General features: G+C 41.1%; 1 protein-coding gene across 18 annotated transcripts in view; it reads left to right on the top strand.

Annotated features, from left to right (window-relative positions):
* LOC133568754 (receptor-type tyrosine-protein phosphatase F-like) overlaps positions 1-27,019 on the top strand; it is a 621,387-nt gene that overhangs the window by 505,163 nt on the left and 89,205 nt on the right. For all 18 annotated transcript variants that reach the window (XM_061920870.1, XM_061920869.1, XM_061920884.1 and 15 more), the window contains 6 exons: positions 4,220-4,337; positions 4,395-4,967; positions 6,725-6,825; positions 14,428-14,681; positions 18,625-18,703; positions 25,495-25,719. In XM_061920870.1, coding sequence (XP_061776854.1) covers positions 4,220-4,337; positions 4,395-4,967; positions 6,725-6,825; positions 14,428-14,681; positions 18,625-18,703; positions 25,495-25,719 — 1,350 coding nt within the window. The remainder of the gene's footprint in view (positions 1-4,219; positions 4,338-4,394; positions 4,968-6,724; positions 6,826-14,427; positions 14,682-18,624; positions 18,704-25,494; positions 25,720-27,019) is intronic.

The following is a 27,019-nucleotide window of genomic DNA, read 5'->3' as shown; positions in this document are numbered from 1 at the left end:
AAGCGGTAGAAAATGGATGGATGGATGGACGTATTCAAGGCTCCAATTACGTCACGTTAAATTTTCCACTTTGAGATATTTTTTGGGGAAAATGTTGCATATTTTGTGTTTGCCATATAAAAAAACCGAGCTGTTTTTGAAGGGCCTAAAATGAACAAACAAAAAACATAAACAACAATAAAACTTATAATTGACGGATAGATCTGAAGTTCATCTCGAGATTATTGTGTTAAAAGTAAACGATAAAAAAATGTATACATATTTTTTTTTTTAACAAATACAATAATTTTAGTGTCATTTGATTTTAAGTGTCATTGCTTAAAAAATAATAATGAATCAAAATCAATGGTGTTATGAGTTATTTACTTTTTTAAGGCTCCAATTATTATATAATCTCAAATATTCCATTTAAAAAAATATTGGGTGATAATATTGCATATTTTGTGTGTTTTTTTCAATCAAAAAACAGGGTTTTCTTTGACAAAAAGAGCATACAACTTAAATCATTAAAAATCATTATATTGACAGATGGACCTAATGTTGATCTGGAGATTTAAAACTTGGATGATAATAAAACAAAATAATACTGAATAATGACACATTTTTAATATTTTTTGACCAAAACCCTTTGGGGGCTTAAATGAATATTGGTTATACATATTTTGTTTTGTTTTTTAAAATAAAATAAAAAGTCAAAATGGCCCCCGCTTGCTTTGATTTTTCAGTCTGTGGCCCTAAGTGGAAAAAGTTTGAACACCCCTGGTCCAAAGGGAAGAAAAGGGAGCGGAGGAAGTGTCAGCAGAGCTATAATGACCTTGGCGGAATAAAAAAAAAAAAAAATCTCCAGAGTGACTGCCACCAGTGAGCCTGTTAAAGCCACTTTTTATGTGATTAAAGTAATAGAACGCCTTCCATAAAGTTAAAACACTTTTTACGATAAAGTCATTTAGCGTTCTATCTCTCTAATGACAAAGTACAGGAGCAGTAAATGTGCCTTAAAGACGACGCCAATAAAAAAAGAAGCTGGCCTATATAACATTTTTTCCCCTTTCCCTTGCTATGATAATGTAATTAAAAGTCTGTTAGTTGGAGAAGCGCTGTAAGGAAGGGCAGAGGGTGGCGGAGAAAATAGGGCATCCTCTTACGAGCTGGGAAGCCTGCGGGCACGAGTGTGTGTGCACATGTGTGTGTGTGTGTGTGTGTGTGTGCATGCATGCGTGTGTTTATGCACAGCACATACTAGCAAATAGATTAGTATCCACCTCTGTTTATGTGTGATTATATTGTTTTGGGTTGTTTTAGTTTCCCCACTATGCTGATGCAGGCTGGCGATGTAAGCGCCGGCGCTGTATACACAGAAATATTGTGTGTGTGTGCATGTGTCTGTGTGCAGTGTCCTGTTCCTGTTCCTGCGTGCCTTTGCTCACCTAAGTGTCCGTGTTCTTGTCACGTGAGAACCCAATGAACGGGAAGTTGCATTGGTGCCAAACTACATAGCCTATAAGTGACTGTATGCTCTAGTAGAAGATGGTATTATTGTATTATGTTGGAAAAAATGACATTGATTATGTTATGAAAAAATGACATTGATTATGTTATGAAAAAATGACATTGATTATGTTGCGGGTCGTTTTGACCCACATTGTGTAAATGCACTCAAAACAGTCAAGAAAACAGGTTGAACCAATAACAATTGTATTTTAGGTTGTATAAACATTTAGAAAAGTGACACACAATACATTTTTTATTCCAGTTGTATCATGTTGAGGGTCAATTTGACCCATTTCAGTTTTTGTGTTGATCAAAGTACTGGTTATCCTTTCTTTTTCTTGCTGAAATCTGGTGACTTTTTCCTCATCTAGGGTCATGAACTGGTGTGTAAATCTGGACACTTTGTTGTGTAGTGGAATGTTTGTGCAGAGTTTGTATAAAAGTGAAGTGAAGTGAATTATATTTATATAGCGCTTTTCCTCTAGTGACTCAAAGCGCTTTACATAGTGAAACCCAATATCTAAGTTACATTCAAACCAGTGTGGGTGGCACTGGGAGCAGGTGGGTAAAGTGTCTTGCCCAAGGACACAACGGCAGTGACTAGGATGGCGGAAGCGGGAATCGAACCTGCAACCCTCAAGTTGCTGGCACGGCCACTCTACCAACCGAGCTAAACCGAATGATGTTGCGAGTCATTTTGACCCAGGCACTTTAATGTAGGTAAATAGCTCCAAAAATAAACATGTCTCCTTGATGTACTTTTTACTTTGATGTACAATTGTTTGTATTTTGATTGTCTCTGAGAACCAGAGCCAGGTGTGTGAAGAGAGGGAACTTTCTCACACTTGTCCTCGTCTCCTCAGATGTCATCCTTCTGGAGCTCATTTTTGGTGAGTTTGTCAAAGAGATGACATGAGAACAGTGACAAGGACAAGTGTGAGAAAATTCCCTCTCTTCACACACCTGGCTCTGGGTCTCAGAGGCAATTAAAATACAAACAATTGTACATCAAAGTAAAAATTACATCAAAGAAACTTGTTTATTTTGGATATTTACCCACATTAAAGCGCCTGGGTCAAAATGACCCGCAACATCATCTTTGTATACAAACTCTGCAAGGCATTCCACTACACAACAAAGTGTCCAGATTTTACACACCAGTTCATGACCCTAGATGAGGAAAAGTTACCAGATTTCAGCAAGAAAAAGAAAGGATAGCCAGTACTTTGATAAACACAAAAACTGAAATGAGTCAAATTGACCCTCAACATAGTTAATAGGGCTGTCTATGTGTCAGGTTCAAACGCTGATGACGTCTATTAAACGAGACCAGAAGCAAGGAATTAAACAGAGACAGGATTCAATTTAGCTCAATTGAGGAGAAACGTCTAGGCTGTACTCTTCTAATAGTGAGAATCCAGTTCATGGTGGATCTAACATAATAGTGAGAGTCCAGTCCATAGTGGATCTAACATAATAGTGAGAGTCCAGTCCATAGTGGATCTAACATAATAGTGAGAGTCCAGTCCATAGTGGATCTAACATAATGGTGAGAGTCCTTTCCATAGTGGATCTAACATAATAGTGAGAGAGTCCAGTCCATAGTGGATCCAGCATAATAGTGAGAGTCCAGTCCATAGTGGATCTAACATAATAGTGTGAGAGTCCAGTCTATAGTGGATTTAACATAATAGTGTGAGAGTACAGTCCATAGTGGATCTAACATAATAGTGAGAGTCCAGTCCATAGTGGATCTAACATAATAGTGAGAGAGTCCAGTCCATAGTGGATCCAGCATAATAGTGAGAGTCCAGTCCATAGTGGCTCTAACATAATAGTGTGAGAGTCCAGTCTATAGTGGATTTAACATAATAGTGTGAGAGTCCAGTCCATAGTGGATCTAACATAATAGTGAGAGTCCAGTCCATAGTGGATCTAATATAATAGAGTCCAATCCATAGTGGATCAAACATAATAGTGAGAGTCCAGTCCATAGTGGATCCAACATAATAGTGAGAGTCCAGTCCATAGTGGATCCAACATAATAGTGAGAGTCCAGTCCATAGGGGATCTAACATAATATTGTGAGAGTCCAGTCCATAGTGGATCTAACTTAATAGTGAAAGTCCAGTCCATAGTGGATCTAACATAATAGTGAGAGTCCAGTCCATAGTGGATCTAACATAATAGTGAGAGTCCACTGAGGTTGCATCTCTAACTGTACAGTGAAAACCAAACTATCCATCCCCATCCATTTTCTACCGCTTATTCCCTTTGAGGTCACGGGGGGCAAACTAAAATACAAAATTCATTTTTTTTTTTGCTGTTCTCTGAACCTTCCAGTGGTGTATTGAGCTGAATAATGCGGTCCTCAAAGCTGATTACGTCTTTGGACAGCAAAGACATAATTAGCGCCTCCATAGATCAAAGGGTAAATAGTCTTTATTGCACCCAAACTTCAAATGAATTAGTTTTTTATGTAAAAAAAATGATGCACATCCATTTTTAACGAGCTGGCAGACATGAACACGGACACACCGGTGACGCTCATTTATTTTTTTCCGGTTTGTCGGGGTTGTGTGCCTTTTTTTTTGTGACGATTGGAAATGTGTTTGGTTGCAATCAGACGGTCCGAGGAGCTGAGGTTGTGTTTGAGGGGTTTTGGGTGAAACCGGGCGAGACAAGTTTGTTAATTTTATGGTGGCTCTGTGTCGTCGTCATGTCGCAGGAGGCCACCATCGGCGGTCTGCAGCCCGACACCACCTACTCCGTCACCGTGGCGGCGTACACCACCAAGGGAGACGGCGCCCGCAGCAAAGCCAAAGTCGTCACCACCACCGGAGCAGGTAAAGGACGGCTTTTTGAAGTGGTCGCTTTTAGCTTGACGGTGCCCTTCTTTCCAGTGCCAGGCAAGCCCACCATGATGATCAGCACCACCATGGGCAACACCGCCCTCATCCAGTGGCAGCCTCCCAAGGACATGGTGGGCGAGCTGGTGGGCTACTACCTGCAGTACAAGCGCGTGGACGACGACGCCTACACCTCACGCGAGCTGAGGAAGACCGACGACCACTACACGGTCACGGGGCTGCACAAGGGCGCCACCTACGTCTTCCGCCTCAGCGCCCGCAACCGCGCCGGCAACGGCGAGCCCTACACCAAGGAGATCGGCACCCCCGAGGACGTGCCGTCGGGATTCCCGCTGAACCTGCAGGTCACCGGCCTGACGCAGTCCAGCACGCAGCTGACGTGGGACCCCCCGCTGCTGGCCGAACGGAACGGCAAGATGGTGTCGTACGTGGTGGTGTACAGGGACATCAACAGCCAGCAGAACAGCACCAACCGCACCGGCGACACCCGCATGACCATCCAGGGCCTCAACCCCGACACCACCTACGACATCAGGGTGCAGGCTTTCACCAGCAAGGGCGGGGGACCCCTCAGTCCCAGCATCCAGAGCAGGACCATGTCTAACGGTATGTGACATACGCATTGGGGTAGTGTCGGGTTCGAACACTGACGACATCTATTAAACAAGACAAGAAGCAAGGAATTCAAGAGAGACAGAGTTCAATTCAGCTCAATTGAGGAGAGACGTGTAGACACTGTACCCTTGAAACGAGTTTGACCCGGGGGGTAATCCTGAGCCTAGCATGCGCTAATTATTTAGCGAACTGAGTTTGACCTGGCGGGCTTCACGGTGGCAGAGGGGTTAGTGCGTCTGCCTCACAATACGAAGGTCCTGCAGTCCTGGGTTCAAATCCAGGCTCGGGATCTTTCTGTGTGGAGTTTGCATGTTCTCCCCGTGAATGCGTGGGTTCTCTCCGGGTACTCCGGCTTCCTCCCACTTCCAAAGACATGCACCTGGGGATAGGTTGATTGGCAACACTAAATTGGCCCTAGTGTGTGAATGTGATTGTGAATGTTGTCTGTCTATCTGTGTTGGCCCTGCGATGAGGTGGCGACTTGTCCAGGGTGTACCCCGCCTTCCGCCCGATTGTAGCTGAGATAGGCGCCAGCGCCCCCCGCGACCCCGAAAGGGAATAAGCGGTAGAAAATGGATGGATGGAAGAAGCAAGGAATTCAAGAGAGACAGAGTTCCATTCAGCTCAATTGAGGAGAGACGTGTAGACACTGTACCCTTGAAACGAGTTTGACCCGGGGGGTAATCCTGAGCCTAGCATGCGCTAATTATTTAGCGAACTGAGGTTGACCTGGCAATAATTCTAGGCAGGCGTATACTATATACCCGGCGGCAATTCAAGGAAATACGGTATATCTAAAAAACAAAAGGCTATTTTTTAAAAAGAAGGGTTTTTAAGCCTTTTTTAAAAGCATCCACAGTCTGTGGTGCCCTCAGGTGGTCAGGAAGAGCGTTCCATAGACCGGGACCAGAAAACTCCTTCTTTTTTTTGAATTATTAAATCAAAATACAAACAATTGTACATCAAAGTAAAAAGTACATCAAAGAAACTTGTTTATTTTGGCTATTTACCCACATTAAAGCGTCTGGGTCAAAATGACCCGCAACATCATCTTTGTATACAAAATCTGCAAGACATTCCACGACACAACAAAGTGTCCAGATTTTACACACCAGTTCATGACCCTAGATGAGGAAAAGTCACCAGATTTCAGCAAGAAAAAGAAAGGATAACCAGTACTTTGATAAACACAAAAACTGAAATGGGTCAAATTGACCCTCAACATAATAGAAGGGTGAATAGGGCTGTCTATGTGTCAGGTTCCAAAGCTGATGATATCTATTAAACGAGACCAGAAGCAAGGCAATCCCTGGTAAAAAAAACAAAACGTCCCATATGTTGACAGGTATGACTCTTCACCTGCTTGTCGCGAACCTCAACACAGTTCCTCTCTCGTCTGAGCGCCCCCTGCGTGTGTTTATTGATTTATGGCGGGCTAATCTCATTACACGCTGCAGTCACACTCGGCGTGCCTCCTCCTCCTCCTCCTCATCATCGTCATCCTCCATCCTCCACCTTGTCACACAGGCAGCTTCCTTTTTAATAATAATCCTGGTTATTTTTATGTCAACTGAAAAAACAAAGCATGGAGGAGGTGGCGGCTGTTCCCCGTCCTGAGCTTTGTTGTGTTTGCGCCGAAATCAATCACGATGCCTTTCAGAGGCTGGCGGTGAAATTAATTACAGTCCATTTATCGCTCCCGTTGTTAATCCAAGGGTTTTTTTTTTTTTTTTTCCTCTCCCACGCAGATTTTCCCACCTTGAACTTTGGCGTCAAAGCCGTCATGAAGACGTCAGTCCTCCTCACCTGGGATTTGCCTCCCAATTACAAGTCCCAAGTGCCTTTTAAGGTGAGTCGACTCAATAGACGCTCGTACTTTTTGTTGCACAATGTTTACGACGCAAATACAGCGTCGTAAACATTTGCAAGGTGCCATCTGGGGTGCACTGCGGTCGTCTACCATACAACTACAGCCAAAAAGAGCATGTTTTTAATTTTTCGGGGAGAGTCAGGAAGTACGTTTGAGCTGAAATTCTCATCAGAACAGTTATTTTCATTGAGCAACCTTAATGGTAACACATTTAATAATAATAATAATATATTTTATTTGTAAAAAAAAACACTCAAAGTGCTAAAGTGTATTAAAAAAAAAAAAATACTAAAACAGCCTAATAGCTAGAACTAGTATGCGTATATCTAAAAGAAAAAAACGTTTTTTCAAGCTTTTTTTAAAAAGCATCCACAGTCTGTGGTGCCCTCAGGTGGTCAGGGAGAGCGTTCAACAGACTGGGAACATTGTTTGCGTCATGTGGAGGATTTAGGGGGTGAGTGGTTAGTACAGTACATAAACAAAAAGAGATTGCAGCCTGGGATACGTCGTGGTCGTCTACCATGCAGCAAATATGGCTCTTTTATCATTTTGACCTTTTCTAGTGGTAGAGGCGTGTTAGAAATTCAATATTTATTAAGGACATTTTTTGTTGGAATTTGAAATGATGCCTCAGCAATATTTCACGTGACGGGCTGTATATATATATATATATATATATATATATATATATATATGTATATATATATGTATATATATATGTATATATACATATATATATATATATATACAGCCCGTCACGTGAAATTTTGATATATATATATATATATGTATATATATATATACACATATATATATATATATGTATATATATATATATATACACATATATATATATATATATGTATATATATATATACACATATATATATATGTATATATATATATATATATATATATATATGTGTATATATATATATATATATATATATATATATATATATATATATATATATATATATATATATATATATAGAAACAAAATAGAACATTTTGGCTGCACAAGCCACAACGACATCCTCGGTTCAGAGCCCACATAAGGGCAAGGAAAAACTCACAACCCAGTGGGATATCAAGGAGATTGACTATGAGAAACCTTGGAGAGGACCGCAGATGTGGGTGACCCCACCCTCTCTAGGGGAGACCGGATGCAATGGACGTCGAGTGGGTCTAGCATAATATTGTGAGAGTCCAGTCCATAGTGGATCTAACATAATAGTGTGAGAGTCCAGTCCATAGTGGATCTAACATAATAGAGGGAGCAGTCCATAGTGGATCTAACATAATAGTGAGAGTCCAGTCCATAGTGGATCTAACATAATAGTGAGAGAGTCCAGTCCATAGTGGAATCTCACCTAACAGTATGAGAGTCCAGTCCATAGTGGATCTAACATAATAGTGAGAGTCCAGTCCATAGTGGATCTAACATAATAATGAGAGTCCAGTCCATAGTGGATCCAACATAATAGTGTGAGAGTCCAGTCCATAGTGGATTTAACATAATAGTGAGAGTCCAGTCCATAGTAGATCTAACATAATATTGTGAGAGTCCAGTCCATAGTGGATCAACATAATATTGTGAGAGTCCAGTCCATAGTGGATCTAACATAATATTGTGAGAGTCCGGTCCATAGTGGATCTAACATAATAGTGAGAGAGTCCAGTCCATAGTGGATCTAGCATAATATTGTGAGAGTCCAGTCTATAGTAGATCTAACATAATAGTGAGAGTCCAGTCCATAGTGGATCCAACATAATAGTGAGAGTCCAGTCTATAGTGGATCTAACATAATAGTGAGAGTCCAGTCCATAGTGGATCCAACATAATAGTGAGAGAGTCCAGTCCATAGTGGATCTAGCATAATATTGTGAGAGTCCAGTCTATAGTGGATCTAACATAATAGTGAGAGTCCAGTCCATAGTGGATCTAACATAATAGTGAGAGTCCAGTACATAGTGGGTCTAACATAATAGCTTGAAAGTCCAGTCCATAGCGGATCTAACCTAACAATATGAGAGTCCAGTCCATAGTGGATCTAGCATAATATTGTGAGAGTCCAGTCCATAGTGGATCTAACATAATAGTGAGAGTCCAGTCCATAGTGGATCTAACATAATATTGTGATAGTCCAGTCCATAGTGGATCTAACATAATAGTGTGAGAGTCCAGTCCATAGTGGATCTAACATAATAGTGTGAGAGTCCAGTCCATAGTGGATTTAACAAAATAGAGAGAGTCCGGTCCATATTGGGGCCAGCAGGAGACCATCCCGAGCGGAGACGGGTATACATATATATATATATATATATATATATATATATATATATATATATATATATATATATATATATATATATATATATATATATATATATATATATATATATATATATATATGTGTTTATATATATATTTACAGCCTGGTCCCCAGCCAAATTTTTTTTAACCCAATGCGGCCCCTTGAGTCAAAAAGTTTGTGTACCCCCTTCCATAGTACATGCATGTGTTTATTTCATTGATTCTGTGTTGATAATGCAACCGTCAGCCAAATGTATTTTATTTGTCATTTTTTATGATCCAGTGTTTTTTGTTTCCTCTCTCCGGCCCACCCACGCTATACAACAATACAGCTTGCTTTTAGTATTTTAGTGGAAAATCTTCAGCTTTAAATAATAATTATAGCTCAGTGTAGCAGCTAATAGCATGTTGCGGCGAATGGCATGCTCATTACCAGGTGCGCCGGTATCAATTCCCACCATTTTTGCGAGAAACGCTAGAAGGGACCGGAGGTGTCGGCAGAGGTGGGTAGTAACGCGCTACATTTACTCCGTTACACTTACTTGAGTAACTTTTGGGATAAATTGTACTTCTACGAGTAGTTTTTATGCAACATACTTTTATTTGAGTATTTTTATAGAGAAGAAACGCTCCATTTTTTACATTCGGCTCGCTACTTTTGTTTATCGATCTGTTAATGTTTTGTTTTGGTTTATGAGAGCTTCAAAGTAGGATCTGCGCATGCCTGCGTTTCACCAATCACATGCAGTCACTGGTGACGTTGGACCAATCAAACAGAGCCAGGTGGTCACATGACCCGATTTAAACAAGTTGAAAAACGTATTGGGGTGTTACCATTTAGTGGTCAATTGTACGGAATATGTACTGTACTGTGCAATCTAATAATAAAAGTTTCAATCAGTCAATCAAAAACATTTTCGTCATAGTTATCGTCAATGACCTTTTTTTTTCTGACTAAAACGAGACAATAACTAAATAATTTACGTGGACTAAGACGATGACGAGGTGTATTGACATATTCGTCAACGAATAAAAACCAGACGAAAATGTCTGCCAGAGACGAGATCCAATGGGAACTCATTTCGTCAAGAAGAGGCGGGAGGAGTTGGGAGGAGAACCAATCAGAGCGACGTGGTAAGGAAATTACGTAAACGTAGTTTGCGTTTGAGACTGACCCGGGAATGCGCTGCAGAAGACAACATGTCAACGCCGGGGAGGAAGAGGAGAAAGGACTTATGGGGAAATTTTATATTTGACGTCAAAGATAACAAGACGCAGTGTAAGAAATGCAGCGCGAGGATTACGGGGAAAAACACAACAAACTTGAAGCGAAATTTAGTCGAATCGCTCCGAAATCCACACACAGGTAAGCATTTTCCACAACATACAACTCACTCGACGTTATCCCGTTTATTACACGGCTTACTCGTGAAATACTAAATTTGAGACATGATTTTCATCAAAATACGACTTGTATCGGTGATTTGTCCGCTGTTTTGCTTTGACTTTCAGAAATTGAAGGGAAAGTTTACATGTTACCCTTTAGTCGACTAAATCTACTGTAGTTTTCGTCGACTATAATCTTGTGATATTTCGTCAACTAAAACAAAAACAATTTAAATAACTAAATTATGACTAAAACTAAATTACATTTTAGTCAAAAGACTATGACTAAAACTAAATCAAATTTTGCTGTCAAAATTAACACTGATTTCTACCGTACTTCCCGTCAAAAGCCTAAAGACTGATCGCACAGTTCCTGTCTTCACAATAAAAGCGCCGCTCCATCGCGCCTGCGCTAACAAAATAAGAGTCTCCGAAAGTCAGCGCAAACAAGCTAGCAAGCTAGGGAGTTTGCCGCCAATGTATTTCTTGTAAAGTGTATAAAAACGAATATGGAAGCTGGACAAATAAGATGCCAAAAAAACAACAACTTTCATGTGGTATTGGACAGAAAAGAGGAACTTTTTTTCTCCTCCATTTGAAAACGTGGACGTCTGATTGCAATCAATGCAAGTCATCAGAATCAGGTAATACACCAACTTATATTCTTGTCTTCATGAAAGATAGGAATCTATAAGTCAAACATGCATGTATATTCATTAAAACACCTTTAACATGTCAACAAAAACGGCTAAATAAATAAATATAAATTATATACTCTTTATATAAATATATATAAATTATATGTGTGTGTATATATGATATGTGTGTGTATGTATACGTATATATGATAGAGTTGCGGGGTTTGGGGTCTCATCCGCGGAGTCCGCGGATAAACCGCGGGTCGGGCGGTTGACATGACGAAAAAATAGATTTTAATTATATTCGGGCGGGTGGCAGTTGAACCATCCGGAAATATTTGATATGCATGGTTCTGTGATCTGTATCCTTTGCCATTCAAAGTGCCATTTAGGACCCGTGTCATAAAGCGAAGAAAGCAATAGGAGACGCTATTATTCTCCTGAATGACTGCCGGCAGTCACCCAGATAATAAGTATTAGGGCGTGCTTAGTAATATGCGCCACGCTGTGAAGCCACACCAATTAAGAACGACAAACACATTTCGGGAGAAGATCCTCACAGTAACACAACATAAACGCAACACAACAAATACCCATAATCCTTTATATTCATGACACTTCCTGACTATTTTATACACCCCGCTAGCAGCAAACCCCGTGCGTCGGTAAGGTGGGTGGGATTGGGGGCGCGGGCGTGTAAAATATATTCAGGAATTCGGGAAATATAACGGATACAAAGGATTATGGGTATTTGTTGTGTTGCGTTTATGTTGTGTTACTGGGAGGATGTTCTCCCGAAATGTGTTTGCCAATCTTGTTGGGTGTGGCTTCACAGCGTGGCGCATATTAGTGTTAAAGTTGTTTATATCACAACCATCAGTGTACTCTGTATCACCCAGTATGCCTTTCAATCCCGAACGTGTAATTGCGGAAGCTGCACACAACATGTTGCCGGACCAACAATCGGTTCATACATGTTGTTGAAGGTGTCTAAGGCAATGGCTTCACAGCACGTCCATATTCTTGTAATCAGGATGAACGCTATTGGGTAGTCGCGGGAACGTTAGCGGCTCCAATTGTCATCATTACTCTGTGAAACAGGTTTAAATAGCTCTGTGAGTGGGAAAGGCGGACAACCTCTGATGTATTTCAGCAGGCGGTTGGCGGGCAGGTACGGTCCTGATAAAATATTGGTTCGGGTGGACGGCGGGTGGATGACGACTTTGGTGATGCGGATGCGGATGATATAATTGCCTATCCGCGCATTTTTAATATATGAGGTAGATCACCTCGACTTGGTCATTTATTAAGTAATTGATAAACGTTGAAAAACTTATTGGGGTGTTACCATTTAGTGGTCAATGGTTTTTTGATTGATTGATTGATTGATTGATACTTTTATTATTAGATTGCACAGTACAGTACATATTCCGTACAATTGACCACTAAATGGTAACACCCCAATAAGTTTTTCAACTTGTTTAAGTTGGGGTCCACGTTAATCAATTCATGGTACAAATATATACTATCAACATAATACAGTCATCACACAAGTTAATCATCATAGTATATACATTGAATTATTTACATTATTTACAATCCGGAGTGTGGGATGAGGAGCTTTGGTTGATATCAGTACTTCAGTCAACAACAATTGCATCAACAGAGAAATGGACATTGAAACAGTGTAGGTCTTATTTAGTAGGATATGTACAGCCAGCAGAGAACATAGTGAGTTCAGATAGCATAAGAACAAGTAAATACATTAGAAGTACATTTGAGTTGTTTATAATCCGGGGAGATGGGATGTGAATGGAGGAGGGTATTAGTAAAGTGTTGAAGTTGCCTGGAGGTGTTGTTTTAGAGCGGTTTTGAAGGAATATAGAGATGCACTTACTTTTATACCTGTTGGGAGTGCATTCCGCATTGATGTGGCATAGAAAGAGAATGAGTTAAGACCTTTGTTAGATCGAAATCTGGGTTTAACGTGGTTTGTGGAGCTCCCCCTGGTGTTGTGGTTATGGCGGTCATTTACGTTAAGGAAGTAGTTTGACATGTACTTCGGTATCAGGGAGGTGTAGCGGATTTTATAGACCAGGCTCAGTGCAAGTTGTTTTACTCTGTCCTCCACCCTGAGCCAGCCCCACTTTGGAGAAGTGGGTTGGATTGAGGTGTGATCTGGGGTGGAGGTCTAAAAGTAACCGGACTAGCTTATTCTGGGATGTTTGGAGTCTAGATTTGAGGGTTTTGGAGGTGCTGGGGTACCAGGAGGTGCAAGCGTAATCGAAGAAGGGTTGAATGAGAGTTCCCGCTAGAATCCTCAAGGTGCTTTTGTTGACCAGAGAGGAGATTCTGTAGAGGAATCTCGTTCTTTGGTTGACCTTTTGGATCACCTTGGTTGCCATTTTATCACAGGAAAGATTAGCCTACGGAATATGTACTGTACTGTGCAATCTATTAATACAAGTTTCAATCAATCAATCAATCAATGTCTACTGAGCCTATGGTGCTGTTAAGTTATTGTGGCTCAATGTGCCTTATTTTTTTTAATTTTAATTTACTATTATTTCCATCCATTTTCTACCGCTTATTCCCTTTCGGGGCTGCGGGGGGCGCTGGCGCCTATCTCAGCTACAATCGGGCGGAAGGCAGGGTACACCCTGGACAAGTCGCCACCTCATCGCAGGGGCAACACAGATAGACAGACAACATTCACACTCACATTCACACACTAGGGCCAATTTAGTGTTGCCAATCAACCTATCCCCAGGTGCATGTCTTTGGAAATGGAAGGAAGCCGGAGTACCCGGAGGGAACCCACGCATTCACGGGGAGAACATGCAAACTCCACACAGAAAGATCCCGAGCCTGGATTTGAACCCAGGACTGCAGGAACTTCTTATTGTGAATAAATATTATTGTTTTAGTTGCTTAAGAGATATTCCTGGCTATGAATTTGCTCATTGCTATTTTTATGTTTTTGTGCATTATTTTTTGCCGTAATCAGGTTACTCATCAGTTACTCAGTACTTGAGTAGTTTTTTCACAACAAACTTTTTACTTTTACTCAAGTAAATATTTGGGTGACTACTCCTTACTTTTACTTGAGTAATAAGTCTCTAAAGTAACAGTACTCTTACTTGAGTACAATTTCTGGCTACTCTACCCACCTCTGGGTGTCGGACAGGCCCGCCTGGTGCCGGTCTCACCTTTTTTTTTTGTCTCTTTTCCCTCTCCCAGATCCTGTACAACCAGCAAAGTGTGGAGGTGCAGGGCAGCCTGAAGCGCAAGCTGATCACGCAGCTGCAGCCCGACACCGACTACTCCTTCGTGCTGACCAGCCGGGGCAACATCGCCGGGGGTCTGCAGCAGCAGGTGTCCATCCGCACCGCCCCCGACCTCATCAAGACCAAGCCTGTCTACACCACGCACCAGGCGCAGGGTGGCAAAATGACCATTGACCTGCCCAAGGTGCTCACCGCCACGCGCGTCAGGTCAGTAGGAAGGACAAGACTGGACTTGACAGCTGCCAGATAGCAGGGGGGGAAGGGGGGGGGGGGGGGGGTGACAGGGAGGTCTCGGTATACTCAGGAGTGGGCTGAGACTTAACTGACTGTTGGATCACAAATAGCGAGGGGGAAGCAAACGCCTTCGCTGTCAGGCGGCTGACGGAGCTAAAAGTGCCGCAGCGGGGGGGCTGGGGGGCGACTTTGAAGTCGCTGAGAAAATAAGACGAGACAAACTCGGGCTGCCCTCGCAGACTCCGAGTAGCAATCATTACAGGAGAGAAGGCAAATAATCAGTCCTGACAGTTTGCTTTTGCTATCTATGAAAACAGCTGTTTTCTTTTTGTTTTTTTTAGGATTTCATCAGGGGTGTCCAAACTTTTTCTACTGAGGGCTGCACAAGGGAAAATAAAAGCATGCAAGGGACATTTTGATATTTTTTTTATTTTCAAACAATAACACAATATGTGGATTTTTAAAATGTACTTTACCTTTAGGGGTCCCGGGGACCATAAAGGGTCTCAGTTATTAAAATGTTACAAATAAGTCAAATTTGTATTATTAATTTTTATTTAACGCTTACAGTAAATCTCTGTATCAACTTTAAGAAAAAAAAAAAAAAAAGGTTTTATGGCTTTTTTCTCAAAAACATCTTTGTTTTTTTAATAGTAAAACTGAAATGTGCAGTATTTAGTAATTAGATCCCTAAAAGATCAATAATGCAGGACACCATTGATTTTAATTATTTATTATTTTTGAGTAATCACAGTGCAAAGATGAATAAAACACCACTAAATATATTTGGGATCCAAAAGGTGCCCCACTCATAAAGTGATACATTTTTATTAGTTTTTTTTTTTCAACTTTCAACAATTAAGTTACGACATCAACTTCAGAGGGGCGGTATGTGTTATACTCTTCTGACACCACCAGAGGGCAGTATGAGTGTCCACATAAGTGGCCATAAAACCCCAATTCAGTAATGTACACAATTTTGGAAATAAGAGCTAAAAGGTGCTGTCTACGCATGTGGCCACTAAACCTTTAGTTATGTAAATTACATAATTTTTGGACTCGGTTCGTCCGATTAATTATTAATCTCATCTACTGTACATAGCTCGGTTGGTAGAGCGCCCGTGCCAGCAACTTGAGGGTTACAGGTTCGATTCCCACTTCTGCCAACCTATTCACTGCCGTTGTGTCCTTGGGCAAGACACTTTACCCACCTGCTCCCAGTGCCACCCACACTGGTTTAAATGGAACTTAGATATTGGGTTTCACTATGTAAAGCGCTTTGAGTCACTAGAGAAAAGCGCTATGTAAATATAATTCACTTCACACAATTCACATATCTGTCGATTTTACTTTTTAACTATTATTTTGTTTGTTTTATGCTCTTTTTTTAAAGAAAACGTTGTTTTTATATGGCAACTGCAAAATATATGCAATATTTACCACATTTTAAAGTGACATTTTTTAACTAATTGGAGCTTTGAAAATAATTCATTATAACATGTTTTTTTTGTCATTATTTTTTGTTTTGAGCAATGGCAAAAAAAAATTTAAAAAAATAATTGATTGATTGAAACTTGTAATTAGTAGATTGCACAGTAGTGAAGTGAAGTGAATTATATTTATATAGCGCTTTTCTCGAGTGACTCGAAGCGCTTTACATAGTGAAACCCAATATCTAAGTTACATTTAAACCAGTGTGGGTGGCACTGGGAGCAGGTGGGTAAAGTGTCTTGCCCAAGGACACAACGGCAGTGACTAGGTTGACTGAAGTGGGAATCGAACCTGCAACCCTCAAGTTGCTGGCACGGCCACTCTACCAACCGAGCTATGCCGCCCGTACATATTCCGTACAATTGACCACTAAATAGTAACATTCTAATAAGTTTTTCAACTTGTTGAAGTCGGGGTCCACGTTAATCAATTCATGATAAAGATGTTTTTTACACAGTAAAATAAAGACAAAAGAAAAAAAAACAGCCCGCATGGCAGCTTTGTGTCAACATTGCAACTTTTTCTTGTTAGATTTCACCTCATTCCAATATTTTTAATGTTCTTTTTTATTTTTGCAATAACATTTCCAGAATGTGTGGGGGGCCGGTAAACAATTAGCTGTGGACCTCAAATGGCCCCCGGGCCGCACTTTGGACACCCCTGTGATACATACTTGCCAAAAAAAGTGAGACAAAAAAAACGAACGACGCCGTTATGAAAGAGTTGATTACCGTCATTTCTCCAATTTTGAGCAGGGTGTTGGTTTCTGCCGCAGACGAAAGCGGGCGGTATTTACAGAGAGCCTTGACAATTAATGATTTGGAGTGCATGAGAAAGTGGAAAGGAAGACGTGGACTTTTTGTGACCACAAGATCAATTATTACATTATAATATACTTAAGTAAACGTGAATAATACAATTGCAGTCTATTATACAGCATTATTCACATGTGAATAACGTAAATATGTCTATTATACAGCATTATTCACGCGTGAGTAATATAAATACAGTCTATTATAGAGCATTATTCACATGTGAATAACATAAATACAGTCTATTATACAGCATTATTCACATGTGATTAATGTAAGTACAGTCTATTATACAGCATTATTCACATGAGAATAATATAAATGAAGTCTACTAAACAGCATTATTTACATGTGAATAATATAAATACAGTCTATTATACAGCATTATTCACATGTGAATAATATAAATACAGTCTATTATACAGCATTATTCACATGTGAAAAACATAAATACAGTCTATTATACAGCATTATTCACATGTGAAAAATATAAACACATTCTATTATACAGCATTATTCACGCGTGAATAATATAAATACAGTCTATTATAGAGCATTATTCACATGTGAATAACATAAATACAGTCTATTATACAGCATTATTCACATGTGATTAATGTAAGTACAGTCTATTATACAGCATTATTCACATGAGAATAATATAAATGAAGTCTACTAAACAGCATTATTTACATGTGAATAATATAAATACAGTCTATTATACAGCATTATTCACATGTGAAAAATATAAAGACATTCTATTATACAGCATTATTCACGCGTGAATAATATAAATACAGTCTATTATAGGGCATTATTCACATGTGAATAACATAAATACAGCCTATTATACAGCATTATTCACATGTGAAAAACATAAATACAGTCAATTATACAGCATTATTCACATGTGAATAATATAAATACAGTTTATTATACAGCATTATTCACTCGTGAATAATATAAATACAGTCTATTATATGGCATTATTCACATGATTAACATAAATACAGTCTATCATACAGCATTATTCACATGTGAAAAACATAAATACAGTCTATTATACAGCATTATTCACATGTGAAAAACATAAATACAGTCTATTATACAGCATTATTCACATGTGAAAAACATAAATACAGTCTATTATACAGCATTATTCACATGAATAATATAAATACAGTCTATTATACAGCATTATTCACATGTGGATACTATAGTCTATTATACAGCATTATTCCCATGTAAATAACATAAATACAGTCGATTATACAGCATTATTCACATGTGAATACTATAAATAGTCTATTATACAGCATTATTCACATGTGAATAACAAATACAGTCTATTGTACAGCATTATTCACATGTGAATACTATAAATAAAGTTCATTATACAGCATTATTCACATGTGAATAACATAAATACAATCAATTATACATTTAAGTACAGTCAAAAAGGAACATATGCATTATACAGCTGATGGCTTGTATATCAACAATTACACTAGTGTGCCGCGTCACAGTGGTTGAAAAGCACTGCATCAGCCAGTAGTTGTCAGTCTGCTACTGAACATCATTTCACTCTCCGTGTCTTGTTTTTGTTTTGGCAGCTGGTACTACATCGGGGTGCTTCCCGTCTCCCAGTCCAGCCGGCGCTGGAAGAACCCGGACGAGATGGACCTGGATGAGGTGATTACGTGCCCGGGGGGTCAAAGGGTCACCCTTGTTTCCGCCGGGGCAGGAAGTGACTGCTCGTTACCAATTATCTCCACTCCCCCGCCCCCCTTTCAAGCGCTGGGGCAGGCGGGGTTACTAATTGGACGGCGGCCATCTGCTGAATGACCCGACGTCTCGGATGCTGGTTGGGGAAACTGCAGCAGGCGCTCCGACGACTACTTCATCGTATAGTCCTGCACCAGGAGGGCGCGCAGGCATGATAACGCGTCTCATTTTAATAATAGCAGCATTTAGAAACGCAGCACAAGGCTCGTTCGGCACGCTTGCAGGGGGAATACGGCAGAAGAGACACCAGAGAGGCGAGGAGACGGGCCTCGCTGAGTCATTAAACGGCAAGCAGCGGGGCCGTTGTCTCCTCCCCCCCCCCCTCCTTCTTGACATAATGATTTAATAAAGCCGCATCTGGAGCGGCGCAGGCGACAAGCGAGCAAAATGCAGCGGAGGACGCCACGCCGCAGTGCAGCGCCTCCCTGTTGCCGCTCCTCCGTCAACCAGGCTGCGAGACGGCGAATTGTGCCTCGTTTCTTCGCCCGGCCTCTTTGTTTACACGCGTCCTGCTTTGTGACGTCGCCCGGGCTCGTTTGCCATGACATACACTGCTCTCACCGCCATTTTGCCCACTGATAACTGCAGCTGCCGCCCTAAAAAAATAATGGTTAGATTCGATTACAAACCCCGTTTCCATATGAGTTGGGAAATTGTGTTAGATGTAAATATAAACACAATACAATGATTTGCAAATAATTTTCAACCCATATTCAGTTGAATGCACTACAAAGACAACATATATGATGTTCAAACTCATAAACTTAATTTTTTTTTTGCAAATAATCATTAACTTAGAATTTCATGGCTGCAACACCTGCCAAAGTAGTTGGGAAAGGGCATGTTCACCACTGTGTTACATCACCTTTCCTTTAATCAACATTCAATAAACATTTGGGAACTGAGGAAAGTACAAACCCCGTTTCCATATGAGTTGGGAAATTGTGTTGGATGTAAATATAAACAGAATACAATGATTTTTAAATCATTTTCAACCCATAGTCAGTTGAATATGCTACAAAGACAACATATTTGATGTTCAAACTCATAAACTTAATTTTTTTTTTGCAAATAGTAATTAACTTAGAATTTCATGGCTGCAACACCTGCCAAAGTAGTTGGGAAAGGGCATGTTCACCACTGTGTTACATTACGTTTCCTTTAATCAACACTCAATAAACATTTGGGAACTGAAAAAACCACAAACCCCGTTTCCATATGAGTTGGGAAATTGTGTTAGATGTAAATATAAACAGAATACAATGATTTGCAAATCCTTTTCAACCCATATTCAGTTGAATATGCTACAAAGACAACATATTTGATGTTCAAACCCATAAACTTTTTTTTTCTGCAAATAATAATTAACTTAGAATTTCATGGCTGCAACACGTGCCAAAGTAGTTGGGAAAGGGCATGTTCACCACTGTGTTACATCACCTTTGCTTTTAACAACACTCAATAAACGTTTGGGAACTGAGGAAACTTATTGTTGAAGCTTTGAAATTGGAATTCTTTCCCATTCTTGTTTTATGTAGAGCTTCAGTCGTTCAACAGTCCGGGGTCTCCGATGTCGTATTTTACGCTTCATAATGCGCCACACATTTTCCATGGGAGACAGGTCTGGACTGCAGGCGGGCCATGAAAGTACCCGCACTCTTTTACCATGAAGCCACGCTGTTGTAACACGTGGCTTGGCATTGTCTTGCTGAAATAAGCAGGGGCGTCCATGATAACGTCGCTTGGATGACAACATATGTTGCTCCAAAACCTGTATGGACCATTCAGCATTAATGCTCATCAAACACTTATTTGGAACATCCCACAGGTGTGGAGGCTAATTGGGAACAGGTGGGTGCCATGATTGGGTATAAAAGCAGCTTCCATGAAATGCTAAGTAATTCACAAACAAGGATGGGGCGAGGGTCACCAATTTGTAAGCAAATTGTCGAACAGTTTTAGAACAACATTTGTCAACGAGCTATTGCAAGGAATTTAGGGATTTTACCATCTATGGTCTGTAAAATCCTCAAAAGGTTCAGAGAATCTGGAGAAATCACTGCACGTAAGCGATGATATTACGGACCTTTGATCCCTCAGGCGGTACTGCATCAAAAACCGACATCAGTGTGTAAAGGATATCACCACATGGGCTCAGGAACACTTCATAAAACCACTGTCAGTGACTACAGTTGCAGCCCTTTGAGACACTAGTGATTTAGGACTATGTAAGTAAACATTGATTGATTGATTGATTGATTGATACAGTTGGTCGCTACATGTGTAAGTGCAAGTTAAAACTCTACTATGCAAAGCGAAAGCCATTTATCAACAACACCCAGGAACGCCGCCGGCTTCGCTGGGCCCGAGCTCATCTTAGATGGACTGATGCAAAGTGGAAAAGTGTTCTGTGTTCTGACGAGTCCACATTTCAAATTATATTTGGAAACTGTGGACGTGGTGTTCTCCAGAACAAAGAGAAAAAAAAACATCCGGATTGTTATAGGCGCAAAGTTCAAATGCCATTATCTGTGATGGTATGGGGGTGGACGGGTACCGACGGGCCAAGCGGTGTGCAGCTTTAGCGGTAGCCGAGGCAAAAACTCGGACATGGGAAGAGTTCGGGGAAGCCATGGAAAACGACTTCCGGACGGCTTCGAAGCGATTCTGGACCACCATACGCCGCCTCAGGAAGGGGAAGCAGTGCACTATCAACACCGTGTATGGTGCGGATGGTGTTCTGCTGACTTCGACTGCGGATGTTGTGGATCGGTGGAGGGAATACTTCGAAGACCTCCTCAATCCCACCAACACGTCTGCCTTTGAGGAAGCGGTGCCTGGGGAATCTGTGGTGGACTCTCCTATTTCTGGGGCTGAGGTCGCTGAGGTAGTTAAAAAGCTCCTCGGCGGCAAGGCCCCGGGGGTGGATGAGATCCGCCCGGAGTTCCTTAAGGCTCTGGATGCTGTGGGGCTGTCTTGGTTGACAAGACTCTGCAGCATCGCGTGGACATCGGGGGCGGTACCTCTGGATTGGCAGACCGGGGTGGTGGTCCCTCTCTTTAAGAAGGGGGACCGGAGGGTGTGTTCCAACTATCGTGGGATCACACTCCTCAGCCTTCCCGGTAAGGTTTATTCAGGTGTACTGGAGAGGAGGCTACGCCGGATAGTCGAACCTCGGATTCAGGAGGAACAGTGTGGTTTTCGTCCTGGTCGTGGAACTGTGGACCAGCTCTATACTCTCGGCAGGGTTCTTGAGGGTGCATGGGAGTTTGCCCAACCAGTCTACATGTGCTTTGTGGACTTGGAGAAGGCATTCGACCGTGTCCCTCGGGAAGTCCTGTGGGGAGTGCTCAGAGAGTATGGGGTACCGAACTGTCTTATTGTGGCAGTCCGCTCCCTGTATGATCAGTGCCAGAGCTTGGTCCGCATTGCTGGCAGTAAGTCGGACACATTTCCAGTGAGGGTTGGACTCCGCCAAGGCTGTCCTTTGTCACCCATTCTGTTCATAACTTTTATGGACAGAATTTCTAGGCGCAGTCAAGGCGTTGAGGGGATCCGGTTTGGTGGCCACGGGATTAGATCTCTGCTTTTTGCAGATGATGTAGTCCTGATGGCTTCATCTGGCCGGGACCTTCAGCTCTCACTGGATCGGTTCGCAGCCGAGTGTGAAGCGACCGGAATGAGAATCAGCACCTCCAAGTCCGTGTCCATGGTTCTCGCCCGGAAAAGGGTGGAGTGCCATCTCCGGGTTGGGGAGGAGACCCTGCCCCAAGTGGAGGAGTTCAAGTACCTAGGAGTCTTGTTCACGAGTGGGGGAAGAGTGGATCGTGAGATCGACAGGCGGATCGGTGCGGCGTCTACAGTAATGCGGACGTTGTATCGGTCCGTTGTGGTGAAGAAGGAGCTGAGCCAGAAGGCAAAGCTCTCAATTTACCGGTCGATCTACCTTCCCATCCTCACCTATGGTCATGAGCTCTGGGTCATGACCGAAAGGATAAGATCACGGGTACAAGCGGCCGAAATGAGTTTCCTCCGCCGGGTGGCGGGGCTCTCCCTTAGAGATAGGGTGAGAAGCTCTGCCATCCGGGAGGAACTCAAAGTAAAGCCGCTGCTCCTCCACATCGAGAGGAGCCAGATGAGGTGGTTCGGGCATCTGGTCAGGATGCCACCCGAACGCCTCCCTAGGGAGGTGTTTAGGGCACGTCCAGCTGGTAGGAGGCCACGGGGAAGACCCAGGACACGTTGGGAAGACTATGTCTCCCGGCTGGCCTGGGAACGCCTCGGGATCCCCCGGGAAGAGCTAGACGAAGTGGCTGGGGAGAGGGAAGTCTGGGCTTCCCTGCTTATGCTGCTGCCCCCGCGACCCGACCTCGGATAAGCGGAAGATGATGGATGGATGGTATGGGGGTGCATTAGTGCCCAAGGCATGGGTAACTTACACATCTGTGAAGGCACCATTAATGCTGAAAGGTCCATACAGGTTTTGGAGCAACATATGTTGTCATCCAAGCAATGTTATCATGGACGCCCCTGCTTATTTCAGCAAAACAATGCCAAGTCACATGGTACAACAGTGTGGCTTCGTAGTAAAAGAGTGCGTAGTCTGTAGTCCAGACCTGTCTCCCATCAAAAATGTGTGGCGCATTATGAAGCGTAAAATACGACAACAAGACCCCGGACGGTTGAACAACTTAAGCTGTACATCAAGCAAGAATGGGAAAGAATTCCACTTTCAGAGCTTCAACAATTAGTTTCCTCAATTCCCAAACGTTTATTGAGTGTTGTTAAAAGAAAATGTGATGTAACACAGTGGTGAACATGCCCTTTCCCAACTACTTTGGCACGTGTTGTAGCCATGAAATTCTAAGTTAATTATTATTTGCAAAAAACAAAAAAGTTTATGAGTTTGAACATCAAATATTTTGTATTTGTAGTGCATTTAACTGAATATGGGTTGAAAAGGATTTGCAAATCATTGTATTCTGTTTATATTTACATCTAACACAACTTCACAACTCATATAGAAATGGGGTTTGTATATACACGGTAAAGACTAAAGGATAAAAAAATATATAAGCCTCTAAACCAGGGGTCACCAACATTTTTGAAACCAAGAGCTACTTCTTGGATACTGATTAATGTGAAGGGCTACCAGTTTGATACGCACTTAAATAAATTGCCAGAAATAGCCAATTTTCTCAATTTACCATTAATAAGTAAATCTATGTATGGATATATATATATATATATATATATATATATATATATATATATATATATATATATATATATATATATATATATATATAAATAAATGGGTATCTCTGCCTTTCATTCCATCATACATTTTTTTCTTTGTAAAAATGAAAATTACATTTTGAAACATAGTTTATCTTCAATTTCGACTCTTTAAAATTCAAAATTCAACCGAAAAAGAGAAGAGAAAAACTAGGAAATTCGAATCTTTTTGAAAAAATTAAAAATAATAATTTAAGGAACATCATTAGTATTTTTTCCTGATTAAGATTAATTTTAGAATTTTGATGACATGTTTTAAATAGGTTAAAATCCAATCTGCATTTTATTAGAATATATAACAAATTGGACCAAGCTATATTTCTAACAAAGACAAATCATTATTTCTTCTAGATTTTCCAGAACAACATTTTTAAAAGAAATTCAAAAGACTTTGAAATAATATTTAAAGTGGATTCTACAGATTTTCTAGATTTGCCAGAATAATTTTTGGTAATTTTAATCATAATAAGTTTGAAGAAAGATTTCACAAATATTCTTCGTCGAAAAAACAGTAGCTAAAATTAGGAATTAAATTCAAATGCATTTATTATTCTTTACAATAAAAAAAATACATTTACTTGAACATTGATTTAAATTGTCAGGAAAGAAGAGGAAAGAATTTAAAAGGTAAAAAGGTATATGTGTTTAAAATTCCTGAAATCCTATTTAAGGTTTCATTTTTCCTCTAAAATTGTCTTTCTGAAAGTTATAAGAAACAAAGTAAAAAAATAAATGAATTTATTTAAACAAGTGAAGACCAAGTCTTTAAAATATTTTTTTGTATTTTCAAATTCTATTTGAGTTTTGTCTCTCCTAGAATTAATAATGTCAAGCAAAGCGAGACCAGCTTGCTAGTAAATAAATACAATTTAAAAAATAGAAGCAGCTCACTGGTAAGTGCTGCTATTTAAGCAATTTTAGAATAGTCCAGCGGGCTACTCATCTGGTCCTTACGGGCTACCTGGTGCCCGGGGGCACCGTGTTGGTGACCCCTGCTCTAAAGGCTTAGTGGCCAGATGCGTGGACGGCACCTTTTAGCTCTTATTTCCCAAATTGTGTACATCGGTGAATTGGGGTCTTATGGCCACTTATGTGGACACTTATACTGCCATCTGGTGGTGTCAGAAGACTATAACAGACAATGGAATTTTTTGGGGGGGGAGTGAAAAAAATTAGAATTAGCATGTCACTAAACATGAAGTACACGTTTGTGTACTTATGGACTAAGTACATCATATCAAAAGATGATTCTTAGTTTTTATTCTAATTAGTAAACAAACAGCTTGGGGATCAAGAGGTTAATTTAAAAAGTTTGGAAAAATGTTGATATGGGGGTACCCTGATTTAGCCCTCAGATATTTCATCCGTCCGTTCTAATCCAACATCCATGTTGTCCACAGCTGGTGAAATCGAGCAAAGGTCCCGCCCTAAGGCGGCGGCGCCACCTGGGCTTGTCCAAGCCTTACATTGCCGCAAAGCTGCCCGTGCTGCCGCCCACCTTCACCCTGGGCGACGAGAAGTGGTACGAGGGCTTCTTCAACAAGCCGCTCACCAGCCAGCAGGAGTACGTCTGCTTCGTGGTGGCCGAGCTGCGGGACGAGGGGGCCGACGGCGCCGCTAATTATGTAAGACACACACACACACACATTTTGTTGTTTGTAGACTAAGGTATGACTTGTTATCATCAAGCAATATCTTGATGATAAATAGGAAAGCTTAGACTTCCTTTCTTTAGACTTATACTTCCTTTTATTGTCATTCAAAATTGAACTTTACAGCAGTGGTCCCCAACCTTTTTTGTAGCTGCGGACCGGTCAACGCTTGATAATTTGTCCCGCGGCCCGGCGTTTTCTTTTTTTTTGTCTTTAAAAAGGGAGGTTTTTTTGGGTTGGTGCACTAATTGTAAGTGTATCTTGTGTTTTTTATGTTGATTTAAAGGCCTACTGAAATTATTTTTTCTTATTTAAACGGGGATAGCAGGTCCATTCAATGTGTCATACTTGATCATTTCGCCATATTTCTGCTGAAAGGATTTAGTAGAGAACATCCACGATAAAGTTCGCAACTTTTGGTCGCTAATAAAAAAGCCTTGCCTGTACCGGAAGTAGCAGACGATGTGCGCGTGACGTCACGGGTTGTGGAGCTCCTCACATCTGAACATTGTTTACAATCATGGCCACCAGCAGCGAGAGCGATTCAGACCGAGAAAGCGACGATTTCCCCATTAATTTGAGCGAGGATGAAAGATTCGTGGATGAGGAAAGTGAGAGTGAAGGACTAGAAAAAAAATAAATAAACTAGACGGCAGAGCGATTCAGATGTTATTAGACACATTTACTACGATAATTTTGGAAAATCCCTTATCTGCTTATTATGTTACTAGTGTTTTAGTAAGATTATATAGTACCTGAAAGTGAGAGGGGTGTGTCCACGGGTGTGGTGATCGCCAGCGTCTCTGAGGGAAGCCACGTATCTTGACGAGGCGAAGCAAAGGCAGCCATTGGGTCCAGGCTGAGCTTTTTTCCCCCTCCTCCGCGTTGGACGTATCCCACGTTTGGCGGAGGCCAGTCAGAGGAGGCAAGAGAGTCCACAGCTGCCTCTTTGTCAGGTGCACGAGGAATGACGCAAGCTATCCGCTCATGTCTACGTTAAGAGCCGACTTATTACCACAATCATCTCACCGAAACCTGCCGTTTGACATGTGGTAGGGAACCGTGTTCGCTTGACCACTCTGTTCCATAGTAAAGCTTCACCGTCATCTTTAGAAAATGTAAACAAAGAAACACCGGCTGTGTTTGTGTTACAATACACCGCTTTCCGCCAACGGCTTTCTTCTTTGATGTCTCCATTATTAATTGAACAAATTGCAAAAGATTCAGCAACACAGCTGTCCAAAATATTGTGTACCCCTAACCCCAACCCTAA

The sequence above is a fragment of the Nerophis ophidion genome, linkage group LG14 (assembly GCF_033978795.1).
Source record: "Nerophis ophidion isolate RoL-2023_Sa linkage group LG14, RoL_Noph_v1.0, whole genome shotgun sequence".
NCBI classification, from domain to species: Eukaryota; Metazoa; Chordata; class Actinopteri; order Syngnathiformes; family Syngnathidae; genus Nerophis; species Nerophis ophidion.
The sequence above is the reverse complement of the archived record's forward strand: the minus strand, read 5'-3'. Positions and strand labels throughout refer to the sequence as shown.